The sequence below is a fragment of the Bombyx mori genome, chromosome 12 (genome assembly GCF_030269925.1).
Source record: "Bombyx mori chromosome 12, ASM3026992v2".
Lineage (NCBI taxonomy): Eukaryota > Metazoa > Arthropoda > Insecta > Lepidoptera > Bombycidae > Bombyx > Bombyx mori.
Window position 1 is genome coordinate 1636059 of NC_085118.1, and position 14814 is coordinate 1650872.

The 14814-nt window shown below is 37.0% G+C and overlaps 1 protein-coding gene across 10 annotated transcripts in view; it reads right to left on the reverse strand.

Annotated features, from left to right (window-relative positions):
• The window catches only part of LOC101737919 (muscle-specific protein 300 kDa), a 214393-nt gene that overhangs the window by 16995 nt on the left and 182584 nt on the right, over positions 1-14814 (reverse strand). For all 10 annotated transcript variants that reach the window (XM_062671339.1, XM_062671338.1, XM_062671340.1 and 7 more), the window contains 3 exons: positions 14241-14441; positions 13082-13260; positions 12277-12403 (listed from right to left, as the gene is read on the reverse strand). In XM_062671339.1, the coding sequence (XP_062527323.1) occupies positions 12277-12403; positions 13082-13260; positions 14241-14441 (507 nt within the window). The remainder of the gene's footprint in view (positions 1-12276; positions 12404-13081; positions 13261-14240; positions 14442-14814) is intronic.

Sequence of the window (14814 nt, forward strand, 5' to 3'; positions counted from 1 at the left end):
GGATGCAAATTCTCAAGGTGCATTCTATATTTGAACTCGCACGTATTCTGGAAAATTCTAAGTGTGTTTACGTTTTGCGCACGTGTAACATTCGTTGGTTTATTTTCGTTCAAATAAGAGATAAACATCATTTTTAAAAACTTTTTTAATGCCACTAGGTTTATTAGTAAAAGCGAATTCGAATATTTCTATAGCTATAATGTTTCGCAGACGGAAATAATTTTGCTTTTGAGTGTTAGCACGCAAACCAATTGCTGTTAAGTGAGAGCCCATGGACAAAATAACGAGAATATTCCACAACTCTAGTAAATGGTTGAGATTAACTATCAACAAACACGAATTATCCTTTTATAAGGCACGATCAGGATGTATACACCAAAAAAACTATTAGGACATTATTTTAATTATGCTTTTAATGAGGAAAAAAATAATATATTATTTGTTATTATTTAATTCTTATCATTTATGAATGTTGCCATGCTAAAAAGCAATGAACTAAAATGGAAACATTCAAAAATATCTGCAGAAAAAAAAAACTGCTAATAAAAATGTGATGACAGTTTGATAGATGATCTGGATGGCGAATATATAGACTGGAAAGTCGAGGGGAAAATGTTAGGGTGTTGAGGGCTCAGCACTGAAAAGAGGATATTTCATGTCTTGTTTGTTTTCATTGAGAACATTTGCATGTGTATCCACAAAAAAGGCTCGATGGAATGTCTCAATTTGTATGTAGTAGCAAACAGGTGGAACCGCAATATGTCCGGGGTAAAAAACGTACAATTTTAATTCTCACCCACATCGTCGTAAAGGTATCAGTGAGCTTAGTGCGAGTTTTGTAACGTTGTCGATAGCGTTAAAGTTAACTCAGAATTGTATGGAGTTTGAACAGCGCCCCTAGTGGCAAACGTAAGCAAACATTGCACGCTTTCCAAAGCGTTCCAACTTTTACTCTATATTTATGTGCACAAGCACATAAATAGCGCTGAAGCGGAAACTTGTCATATTATGTACATATAAATCTGGGATTAAAATAAAACGTACAAATTTTTCACTGCTGAGTAAATACAAGGGCCAAGGCGGGCCATATCTACCTTTATGAGTCGACTAAAAAGCAAAAATCAATTTTAAAAACGTCCAATCCATCTGTTCTGAATCAACCGTAATGCCTTTGAAGTCTTAATTGCGCGAGTCGATATACTTATTATTAATGTACGAAATATTACTTCTTTCATCTTTCCAGATGTTAGGGGGTCGCCTTTTTGAAATGACCTGAGATGATAAAATAGAGTATGTACTGGAAACGTATTTCTAAACCAGAACGATGGCTAACATCAATTAAAGGCATTTGCTACGTCTTACATAAATACGTATCAAGCACACATTGTAATATACAAGCGAGCAATTTAAGCTCCTGGATTGTTTTCTAATAGCTGAGGATCATGGCCTTCTTGATGAAATCGCTCGTCTCTCTGTCTTTCTCTACCTCTATCCGTCGCTAGCACGTCATTACGGATCCTCCCGATCCATTAACGGTGCTTTTGGGTACCTCAAGCACCAGTCACCGTCCATACCGAAACAGTCACTTGCGACGAAGGGTGAACGACGAGTGAATTAACCCATAGACACAGCCCACTGAGTTTCTCGCCGGATCTTCTCAGTGGGTTTCCGATCCGGTGGTAGATTCTGCGAATTCTCTTGCTAGGGTTAGTGTTAGTAACGTCGTCAGGCTTGAGCCCCGTGGGCTCACATACTTGTTAGGGTTACGCTGAAATGGCCTCTCAAAGCCATCAGCTGAGGTAGGGAAAAAAAAAATAGTTGTCCGTCAATTTGCTTAGGCGATGCGATGACATTTAAAATATCTCAATAATAATAATAATCATGCAGTATCACTTCGTTATCTGAAGAAAACGTATGTGTTTCATAATTAACGGCCCAATGAATAATTGATTACAACACGAAACAGCATGAACGTATATATCAGTGCTAGAAACATCCGAACAAACAAACTATACCTATAGTACAATCAACAACGGAACTGTTCAAGGACGCACTCTCCTAATTTCACCCAAGTTCGCAGACTAAGCAATGCTTAGACACGGAATATTGCTTCATTATCTTTAACTGCTAACATTGTGAAATGTTCACGATTCGCTTGTGATTTGCATCAATGCTGCTGTGCCACAAAAGGTATTAGAAGTGTCAATTTCAATATTTGCCAATTCTACCAATTAACTGTTAGCATTACGGAGAGTATCGAAGGACATGCGTCATGTATAAAACTTACTATGCGCTGGACAACAGTTCAACTATTACCTTATTAAAGAAATAACGGTTAAGTAATATAATAGAATGTATCTATATATTAATACGTGAAGCAAAAACTTTGTATCCCTTTTTACGTAAATTGCGCGGACGGAGGAGTATGAAATTTTCCACACTTATAGAGAATATAGAGAAGAAGTGCACAATGCTAATATTTTTTAAAATAAAGCATTAAAGATACATTAAATCAATAAAGAAAACATTACACACACTACATACCATGTATTTGTCCTCTTTATTGTCAAACTTTTGTTCTTGATGTCTGTTGTCAAATTGAGATTAAATATTGTTTGTCTTTGTTAATATTTTTTATTGTGTAGTCTTGGCGAAATTTGTGATTATAGAAGTATAAAATACAATCATAATAGTGTACAAACTTACAATTCCAATTAATTATAGTCGAATTTCGACTACTGCGGGACCTCTAGTTATATTAAATGTATGTATTTAGTTTTCTTCATTATTTAATAATGTGCTTAAGGAATTGATCTAGTCTAGATCACTCTGAATATTATTGGTAATAGAACATCGCAACATATGTAGATGCTGTATCTTTTTGCAGAATTTGTTTGGATTAAAACTGTTATTATTGTGGTTGTTGAGATCGTTTTTAGGGATAAGAATGCGTATACTACTCGTAATGTTCAATGTTAATTATGATTTTCAATAAAGTACACACACTCTCTCTCTCTTTTTTTATTATGTTGCGTTTGTTAGTAAAGCTAGTGCAATTTTGTAATTATAATTTTAACTCGAAGGATACCTTAGTCACGGAGACTTTCGCGCGTGATTCAATGCAGCTTGAATACGAAATGATGTTAAAAATAAAACGCGCCAAAAATGTGTGTGGTCTTTTTTATTACGCGTCCGAATGACGAACGATCAAAAATAATCTTTGCACAGTGAATACAACAGACGAATACTTCGAAAACGCACTGAGCGAATACTAAGCAAACGTAAAGCAGTATTTTATATTGACGAACCTCGCCAGGTTCGAACGGTCTTGACATTGTGTTAAGACGGATTCTAATCGTGATCACGTTAATTGACTTCGATAATTATAAAAAGCAAAGCGTCTGCCTCCGTTTGTACTAGAGAAAAAAAAAACTAAAAAACATTATTAAAATTTATAATTTCACTTAATATTTCACCCAAACCTTAAAAGGCAGTTTGGTATTTTTCAATGCCGAAGTCTCATGATAACTCTGACCCATAGACACAGTTCACTGTGTTTCTCGCCGGATCTCTTAAGTGCGCGATTGCGATCCGGTGGTAGATTCAACGAAGCACTGCTCTTGCTAGGGCTAGTGTTAGCATATTCTCTCGGGTTGAGCCCGTGAGCTCACCTACACGTCAAGGAAAAGCTGAAATAGCCTCTCAAGGCTATCAGCATAGGTAGGAAAACAAAACAGGGTTAGTGTTAGCAAATTCTCTCAGGTTGAGCCCGTGAGCTCACCTACCCGTCTGTACGTAGCTGGAATAGCCTCTTAGGTTACCAGCCAATAGGTAGGGAAAAAAACGCTAATCGTGGTCACATTAAACTAAGAGACAGATCTGTTCCGATGGCACAAACAAATACGATTTAATTTATTCTCGATTTGATTTTCTTGTTTTGGTAAATACCGGATAATCGATTGAACATTTAAATTCATGGCCTAAAGAATTGACGTCAGTCGAGTGAAAAATAAACCCGCCTACTCTCAATCTCCCGAGCGCTAGGTCCATTAATAAGCTTCCATTATAACATCAGCGAGATCCGAAGCTAATGTTATTTAAAGTTTATTAACTATAAATTTTATTTTTATGTTTCCACTAACGAAACATTTGTAACAATAATATTGTTATATTTGTGTAATATATTGAGAAATTGCACAATAATATTATATCGGTATATGAGAGGCGACGTTTTCGCAACCTTCAGGAGAGCCATTTAAAGTTTACAATTTGGAAAAAATATCATTAAAATAATTTTTTTTTCATCTATTTGAATGCGGTAAACTTAACTGAAGTTCATTTAAAGACATCGAACTGTTGATGCGAATCACTACATAGTATAAAACAAAGTCGCTTTCTCTGTTCCTATATCCCTATGTATGCTTAATCTTTAAAACTACGCAACGGATTTTGATTCGTTTTTTTTTTAATAGACAGAGTGATTGAAGAGGAAGGTTTATATGTATAATAACATCCATTAAATTGTGGAGAAAATAATAATAAATTACAGTTTCCGAAGCGAAGCGAGGGCGGGTCGCTAGTACCAAATAAAGCGGACCTTTAATTACAAAGACAATGTTGCATATTAAGCAAAATATCGCTTAAAGTTTTTCATCCCTCGATATTATTATGTAGCAACATTTGATTTTTCCGATTTTGCCGATCGCAAAAAAAGTCCAATTCGCAACTCGACGAAGTGTCCATCTCTTGACGTCAAAAATGTCAAAACCGATAACCCTAATTTTTCCTTTGTTGTCTCTCGGAATAAAGGTCACGATAGCGTCGTATTTATAGTGTTTATCGTGTTTATTTGTATATTTGTATGTTTGTTAAACACTGAGTTTAACATGATCCAATTAATCTGCAATTTTAAATAGCGTGATCGAGTTACTATACTTAAGACCTTAGAACTTATATCTCAAGGTGGGTGGCGCATTTATGTTGCAGATGTCTATGGGCTCCAGTAACCACTTAATACCAGTTGGGCTGTAAGTTCGTCAACCTATCTAAGCAATAAATAAAAAAAAGATATGTAAAAAAAAAAATGCCATACTGCCCATCTGATGGTAAGTGGTTACCGTCACTCATGGACATCAGCAATGCCAGGGGCAGAGCCAAGCCGCTGCCTACCGTTAATCCACAAGCCTCGTTTGAAGAAGGATATGTCATAGCGCTCGAGAAACACCGTGGAGGGGAGTTCATTCCAGAGCTGGTACGTAGCAGAAAAGATCTTTGGAAACGCACTGTCGATGAACGCAGCAAGCAGTTCCAGATAATATGGACGAACTCTGCTCCGATGGCGAGAGGTGGGATGATAAAAATGGTGGCTACGAAGTACCGTGGTCCCTTAAAATGAGGTGTTGTCTTTTCCTAATTTAGGCTTAGAGTTTTCTTTATAGGTTTAGCTACAGTGAAAGAACGCGGTGCCAACAATTTAAACGACTTAACGATTATTTCGGACGCAAAGCATCACGCGACAAAAAGACGCGTACATACAATACGTCGCTCTAAAGTAATTTAGCCGGAAAAAATGATGCATCCGGCATTAATCATACATATTTCTATTTTATAGAAGTCGTCTTGGCCTAACGGATAAGACCTCCGGTGCATTCGTGTTGAGCGATGCACCGGTGTTCGAATCTCAGGCGGGTACCAATTTTTCTAATGAAATATGTACTCAACAAATGTTCACGATTGACTTCCACGGTGAAGGAATAACATCGTGTAATAAAAATGAAACCCGCAAAATTTTAATTTGCGTAATTACTAGTGGTAGGATCTCTTGAGAGTCCGCGCGGATGGGTACCACCACCCTGCCTATTTCTGCCGTGAAGCAGTAATGCGTTTCGGTTTGAAGGGTGGGGCAGCCGTTGTAACTATACTTGAGACCTTAGAACTTATATCTCAAGGTGGGTGGCGCATTTATGTTGCAGATGTCTATGAGCTCCAGTAACCACTTAATACCAGTTGGGCTGTAAATTCGTCAACCTATCTAAGCAATAAATAAAAAAAAAAAATTGCCATACTGCCCATCTGATGGTAAGTGGTTACCGTCACTCATGGACATCAGCAATGCCAGGGGCAGAGCCAAGCCGCTGCCTACCGTTAATCCACAAGCCTCGTTTGAAGAAGGACATGTCATAGCGCTTAAGAAACACCGTGGAGGGGAGTTCATTCCAGAGTCGGATGGTACGTGGCAGAAAAGATCTTTGGAAACGCACTGTCGATGAACACAGCAGTTCCAGATAATATGGATGAACTCTGCGCCGGTGTCGGGAGGTGGGATGATAAAAACGGTGGCTACAAAGTACCGTGGTCCCTTAAAATGAGGTGTTGCCTTTTCCAAATTTAGGCCTAGAATTTTCTTTATAGGTTTCGCTACAGTGAAAGAACGCGGTGCCAACAATTTGAACGACTTAACGATTATTTCGGACGCAGAGCATCACGCGACAAAAAGACGCGTACATACAATACGTCGCTCTAAAGTAATTTAGCCGGAAAAAATGATGCACCCGGCATTAATCATACATATTTCTATTGCTTACCTACGGAGCCGAAACGTGGACACTGACTGTGCGACTAGTCCACCAATTAAAAGTTACTCAGCGAGCTATGGAGCGAGCTATGCTCGGTTTGTCATTGCGAGACCGAATACGCAATGAGGTCATTCGGGCAAAAACCAAAGTGATCGATATAGCTCGCAGAGTTAGTAAGCTGAAGTGGCAGTGGGCTGGTCACATATGTCGCAGAACCGATAACCGTTGGGGTAGACGTGTTCTGGAGTGGAGACCGCGAACCGGCAAACGTAGTGTGGGACGCCCTCCTGCTAGATGGAGTGACGACCTGCGCAAGGCAGCTGGCAGTAACTCGATGCGTAGAACCGAAGATCGGGTTCAGTGGCGAGCTTTGGGGGAGGCCTATGTCCAGCAGTGGACTGCCGCAGGCTGATGATGATGATGATGATGATTTCTATTAGCTTTTATTTGATTAAGTTACCGCCATTTTGACGCGACGTCTATACGTTCTTTAGTCTACGTCAAAGAACATTAGGAATAAGTCTTAATTGCGTTGAAAAGCGGCGCTATCGCGTCCTCCCCGACACAAAACGTTTGAACAACCTTCAAAAGTCAAATATACACATAACAGCCGGTACATTTGTGTACTGAGTCATTGACACACTTTCTTAATAGAATCAAACGTGTTTTTGCTAATTCCACATTATTAGTAATTCGCATAGATGGTTTAACTAAGTCCATAGATCATAAAACAATTTATTGTCAGGTCGGACAGATGGTAAATTTTCGATGTTACGAAAAAAAGATCTTATTGAATAGCTTATAGATAATAGGACGGGTATATTTCACCCTAGTAATATAACTAACTAATAGAACTGAGACTTAAGTCATGTTTCAAGATGGGGGCGGGAATTTACATTGCCAATGTCTATGCACTATACTAACTAATTAAGACCAAGTGAACCGCGAAATTATTCACTCGTCTAATCAATAAAATGACAATACTCCATAAAAACCTAACTCGTAAAGCAAGAAAAATATTTAGTTCATTCACACATAAAACCTAATGTGTATGTAAAGTAAAGTTTCTCTGCCTCTACAGTTTCTGAAACAGTGAAAATATGTTTTTTTTTTAGGAAGTGAATTATCTATAGTAAATACTATAACAAGATTTTTTTGTCAAAACACGCGACAGTTAGGTATTTGACATTAATTGCTCACTAAAGAGGGACCTATAAATTTGGGTTTTTTTACGGAACAGTACCTGCGAGCGATTTATTAGGGAAATTTAAACAATTTAATTACGAACTTAATACAGATTTAAGTTAAGTTAGTACTAAAATAATTCAGTTTTATTGTAATGTCGCCCCGCTCGACGTATGACCTAATTGGTGATCTCATCACTGTCGAGTTTGTACCTAACTTTGTGTAGTAGAGGTTTTCCTTCTTGTTCTGTGTTACTGTATACTTCATTTATTTATAATCTGTGGTTTTTGATACTTTCCATTTTTACCGCGTTGCATTAAATTATTGCTTTTTTTTTCTTTAAATAAGTACAATTCTAAGTATGTTACAAAAGTTTTTGTTTGTAAGTAACATACATTAATCATTATTAATATGACTTATAAATGTAAGTAATATCGTCTGTTGAAGAATAACTATTAATATATAGGTATTATCGAAATATTGCCATGAATTACACTGAATAAGATAACATAGTTACTTCTCTGTGTGTAACATCCAATGAAATCAATATAGATGTTGATCTTTGGAATCGATTCATCTCGCTTACCTCTTGAAGTGACATTTTCGTATAATAAATCACACAGCGAGCCACTGACACATATTTCTTATCGCATCACCATAATAATAAAGAAAAAACAAAATCATATCACACATTTGACAAGGACAGTTATAAAATATCACAAGTGATTAGCGGTGTTTCGATTCACGAGTTTTTAGCTTTGAATTGTTAATTGTCATGGTAATTTGAGGGTATTTTTGATTTGATTTTTATATTACTATTATTATTTTAAATACAAACTCTTTGTTACACCTGATGTCATTCAGTTTCTGATAAACCTAATTCGTAAAAATTTTTCAGAATTGATTTTTGATAATAGTCACGATCGTGTTCTAAGGTCAGGGCTATTACTGTATAAACAAAGTTTAATCGTCTTAATTTTCAAATAAAATTATGCATACGACGAATAAGTTTGTTTCCACCACACAACCTGACCTTGTTATTTTACGAGATATATACTTATAGGAGAGTACGCGGATTTTTGCACAAAAATTAACGCGCCATTATAATGTTAATCGTTTTTCATTTAGTATTCGAGTGTTTTTTCGGTATTGTTCGTTTTATTTGTTCGCGTTTTCATGTGATCGGCGAAAGCGTCCTCGCGACGGGACGTCCGCGCGTCGACTGCCGCGCATTGGCGGAGCTCTTATCAAATGTTATCGGTGAATTCATTAAAATAATACGATTCAAATGTAACATTCGAACTTGCTATTTGTACGTTTCTTATCTGCTATTTTCGACAATAATTCGAAGGATAACCTTTTCCACATTTTTTTTAATTTCTAACCCCGCCGCGGCGCGGTATTATGGGTAGGTATGCGACTGATTGAATTGTGATTGATTCCAGTTTTGAAATGTACCACAGACTATCGGACACATGTTTTAGGGTTGATGATTGTCTTTAGTTTCCTGTAACCTGTAACCACTTAACACTGTGAACCCGTCTCCCCAACATCAAGTTCCAATCCTAACTTTTTTTCATAAACTATTCTACTTTAAACTATTCCTTTTAGTTAAAAAAACATAGTGTTACTACTTTTCCTCTCCATAAATAAAGATTTGATACCTAGCGGCCTTCTTTATTTGCTAATTTCATCATTGCTAATTTATTTAGACTTAAAGGAACAAATCAAAATAATAATATAACCACTGATAGAAAATACAGTATAACTCAAAGTTCGAATAAAAATTCAAATAGACAAACCCATAAAAAGGAGTTGTTTGCTGTGTCATTTTAAAAGGCGCGAAAACCATTTACATTTTTTTATAGCGTCCACAACCGACTAAGGGATTCAAGCACGTAACGCCTCTACTTTAGAGTAACGCTATGATTATAATTTTAGTATGTTTAATACAGATATAATTATGTTTTTTATTTATATCATTCAGTTAATTCAGTTGTTGGGTGTGGCCGGTCTAAAGGAAACCGTACCCATTTTCTAATTCACTTAAGATATTAAGCTCTTGTTGAGGCCAGAGATTATGTTGCGGATTATCTAACAACTAACATCTAAAAATGAGCTCTTTGATTGATTGGTTACAATCTACTGCTCAGATAAATATTTAAAATCCTAAAATGTTCCCGATCTAAGTATAAATAGAACTGCATATGAGACTTCTTATAATAATACGTAAATAAGATTAATAATAATAAAAAACACATCACGACCAACGAGATTTTCGATATAACTGTACAATTGTGTACGGACCGAAGTGTCGTTGCCCTTTGCTTAAATCGCAAACAGAAATAAAAGGTCTAAATCTATAAATCTACCTACATAAAATACGTATGTACCTAAAGATTAAACTCACAAAAAAAAGAATAAAAGGAAAAATACTTCTCCGAGAACATAACTTTTAGAAAAAAAACTAAAAAAAACAGTTGTTCCTTTTTTTCTTTATAAGAATTAAGAATGTCTTGAATGAAATTATGAATGAAATCACAGCTCTTCTGTTTCAAACTCGACTTCAAACTTAGTAAATATAATATTTACACCGTTTTCCGAATGAAGAAATGATGAGTAGGTAACACTAAGTAAAGTGCAATAACCTTTAAGCAAGGTTATTGTGTATCACAATCACTTAGAGCTAAAGTTATGAGAAGCTAATGTGAAATAAATCTGCCTTTTCTTTATTTCTGACTTTTGTTACTTAGATTTAAGTACAACTTTGCCAGCTTCGGGTAGTGGAGGTATCAACATAATTGAGGCAGTCAGCGCAAAAGTGTCCTAAGCTTATCATAGTTAATATGGAGATAATGAGGTTGGTATTTACTTTTACACTGCTTCGTAGGCAAAAACAATACACGCAAAAATAATGTTTACAAAGCCATCTGTTCTCTATGGGTGAGACTAGGGATAGGCGGGTTTTGCATCAAAATTTATTATGTTTTAAATAAATTGCAATATCTAAGCGGGAATATGAAAAATTGTGGGTTATGCCCATTTTGCACTGACGGTCTCAATTATGCTAAGCCATTTTTTACATTACATTTACAGGCATGAATTAAAAGTTTTTACAATTTGTTATAACAACGAGACGACACAAAATAACTGCCTTCTATTTAAAAAAAAAACGTATAATTCAAGTCAATTTGATTTGTAAAGTTTTAAAATAGTTCCATTAGTGTTATAGAAATTATATTTATTTTATTTCGAGTTGAGGAATCGCTGTTACGTGATGCTAATACTAGCCCACAGAAAATTCCCACTGAGTTTCTCGCCGGAACTTCTCAGGTGGTGGTAGGACCTCTTGTGAGTCCGCTCGGGTAGGTACCACCACCCTGCCTATTTCTGCCGTGAAGCAGTAATGCGTTTCGGTTTGAAGGGTGGGGCAGCCGTTGTAACTATACCTGAGACCTAAGAACTTATATCTCAAGGTGGGTGGCGCATTTACGTTGTAGATGTCTATGGGCTCCAGTAACCACTTAACACCAGGTGGACTGTGAGCTCTTCCAACCATCTAATTGGGTCGCGATCCGGTGGTAGATTCTGCGAAGACCTGCTTTTGCTAGGGCTAGTGTTAGCAAATTCTCTCAGGTTGAGCCCTTGTGCTCACCAACTCGTCCGCGCGTAAGAGGAACAGCTCCTTAGGCTACCAGCGTATAGGTAGGCATAAAAAAGAGTGATTCACTTTCTCTCTTTTTGAGGACTCATCTATTGGCGAATGATAAATGAATTGTTTATTTATATAATTTGTGTCTTTTTAATTCACGTGTTCACTTAAAAATGCCTCAACGATCTTGGAATATTCCATCATTTTATCAATATATAATTCGTATTTAAATAGAATTTCTAAAAAACACAATTTGCTAAAAAAATAATACCGTCATCATCTAATAATATCTAAACAGCATATTAGGGACAGGCTATTTGGTTTAAGTGACATTTTTGGAACATTACATGAGAGGCATTTAAAGTTTATAATTTGAAAAAAATATCGTAACAAAAGGACTCCTTCTGCTATTAGAATGGGGGTAAATATAATTGAAGTTGAATTAAAAACATCGCATTGTTAATGCTAACACCAAATAAAACGGAACCATAATTGAGTCGACTATTATCAAAGCCGGCAATGTGACTTTTGGACAATTATTGGTAAATCAGAAAAACGAATTATTGACTTTGTATTCATTCCATTGGTAGTCACAAAACTCTTCTGAACGACATCTTAGATAAATAACAGGTTAAGTTAATACTTTATTTAATGCAGGTTTTGAACCGTATTCTTTGAAGGAGACGATTATATTCAAATCAATCTGTATTGACATATCAATAACATTTTTTTGTCCAAATGCACAGATTGCCTGCCACTTTTGATAATAGACGACTCAATTATAACAATAAATGTCGCGTATTAACCGAAATGTCGTTAAAACCAAATATATTTTCATTCCTTGTTATGATAAACAGGACTTACTTGGGCAGTGTTAGGGGCATCGTCCGGTCTCAGTGCGTGAAGATTACCCTCCTGGAATTCAGCGAAGGCTCTCACTGTCGCAGCAGCGTCGCGATAACGCTTCCAGAGATCCACGGCTTTATGGTACCTGATAATAAAGATGAAAATTGTACACGCCATCACTTAAAGTTACTAGATTAACCGACATTCGAGTTTTATATGATTTAAAGTCCTCGGTAATGATCAATATTCGATTGTGAGCTACGTTTGATAAAACTGAAACGGATTATTTCAAACAGTGAGGAGCACTATTCTGCTAATAATAACTATTGCACAGACCAGAATGCAAATATTTGACTAAAGTATTCTTTAGTTCCACCACACCGTTCTAGTCCATAATAGCCTCCAATTATCGCGGGACTATTCTAGAAAAAGTGCAGCTAATTTTTCTAATGTAATACGTACTCAACAAATGTTCACGATTGACTTCTACTGTGAAGGAATAACATCGTGTAATAAAAATCAAACCCGCAAAATTTTAATTTGCGTAATTACTGGTGGTGGGACCTCTTGTGAGTCCGCGCGGGTAGGTACCACCACCCTGCCTATTTCTGCCGTGAAGAAGTAATGGGTTTCGGTTTGAAGGGTGGGGCAGCCGTTGTAACTATACTTGAGACCTTAGAACTTATATCTCAAGGTGTGTGGCGCATTTACGTCTATGGGCTCCAGTAACCACTTAACGCCAGGTGGGCTGTGAGTTCGTCCACCCATCGAAGCAATAAAAAAAAAGGTATAAATTAAACGACATGAAGATGAAATAGCTTACTTATCACACAGCTGAGTTAAGTTGGTGCACGTGTGTTCGTATGCTGTGGCAGCATCGTCTAGCTCCCTGCGGAGTTGAGCCGCGACCGAGGGCTCCGTGGTGGCCTCCAGAGGCGCCGCTGCGTCGCGGAGTTCGCCCACCAGCTCGCCACTCCTTCTTGTCAGCGATTCACTCAGGGTCTAATGAAACATCGTCTTATAGCAGCGATCGGGGAACACCGGGGTAAAATGAAATTTTGGGGGGTAAAAATGAAACTTTTGTGAGTAAAAAAAAAATATAGAAGTGAAACTACTTTAGAATCGTTAATTCTTTTGTTATTGTTTTCTTTTCAAAATTATCATGGGGGCTATAATATGAAAGAAGCGATTTCGTTTTTTTTTTGTTCTTCGCCATGGGGTAATATCAAGTTACACAAAAATATTTTGGGGTAATAATTAAAAAAGTTCCGCGATCGCTGTCTTATAGTAACCAAAATTTACTAAATTTCTCCTGAATTATGAAATTAGATCTTACTGTCTAATCCAGTGGACATATTATCTATATATTAGTAGTGAAGCAAAAACTTTGTACCCCTTTCTAAGAAAATTGCGCGGACGGAGGAGAATGAAATTTCCCACTCTTACAGAGAATATAGAGGAGTGCAGAATGTTAATATTTTATTAAATTATGCATAAAAATACATAAAATCAATAAAAAAAAACATTACACACACTAACATATTTGACACACGCACGCATATATACTCTTTTTTTATTGTCAAACTTTTCTTATTGCTTACGGCTTGGGGTCAAATTGAGAATAGATTATATATTGTTTGTCTTTATTTTTATTAATATTGGTCTAAAGTGTAGTCTTGGCGAAATCTGTGATTATAGAATAGTCTTTGACATTATAACCATATTAATGTTCAAACTTATAATTTCAATTAATTATAGTCGAATTTCGACTACTGAGGGTCCTAATTTTTTTTTTAATTGCCCTTGTAGGCATACTAGCACACGGCCCACCTGATGGTGAGTGGTTACCGTCGCCCATGGACTTCCGCAATGGCAGAACCGAGCCGCTGCCTACCTCTAAGTTACTACTTAAGTAGCTACTTAGTACTAGTTACTACTTAGTACTAGTTAAGATTAAAGTATATAGTGACTCCAGAAAGTACCTCCAGCTTCTCAGTTGCCTTCAGGAGACGGTCATAGTCAACTTGGCCTTGAACGGTCAAGAGTTCGACCATGTAATCCGCTTCACGCACGGCGCCCTGCACCATCTCCAACTGCCTCTCGAAACGTTTCCACAAATGAACTTTCGCACGTAGACGAGCGCTGAGCTCGCCGCAAGCCGCTTCTAAATCTGCGTGCGTTTCCTATTCACAAAAGAATACAAAAATGTTCATAATAGGACTTTTTTTTTCCCTACCTAAGCTGAGAGCCTTGAGAGGCTATATCAGCGTAACCTTAACTAGTAGGTGAGCTCACGGGACTCAAATCTGACGACGTTGCTAGCACGAACCCTAGCAAGAGCCGTGCTTCGCAGAATCTACCACCGGATCGGAAACGCGACCCACTGAGAAGATACGGCGAGAAACTCAGTGGGCTGTGTCTATGGGTTAATTCGCTCGTCCAGCCCTTCCCATTAAAACTAAAATTTTTTTAGATTAAAATCTACATATAGAACATCGCAAAATATGTAGATTTGCCACTTTGAGAAGGCGGCACGACATGAGAACCCTATGTTGC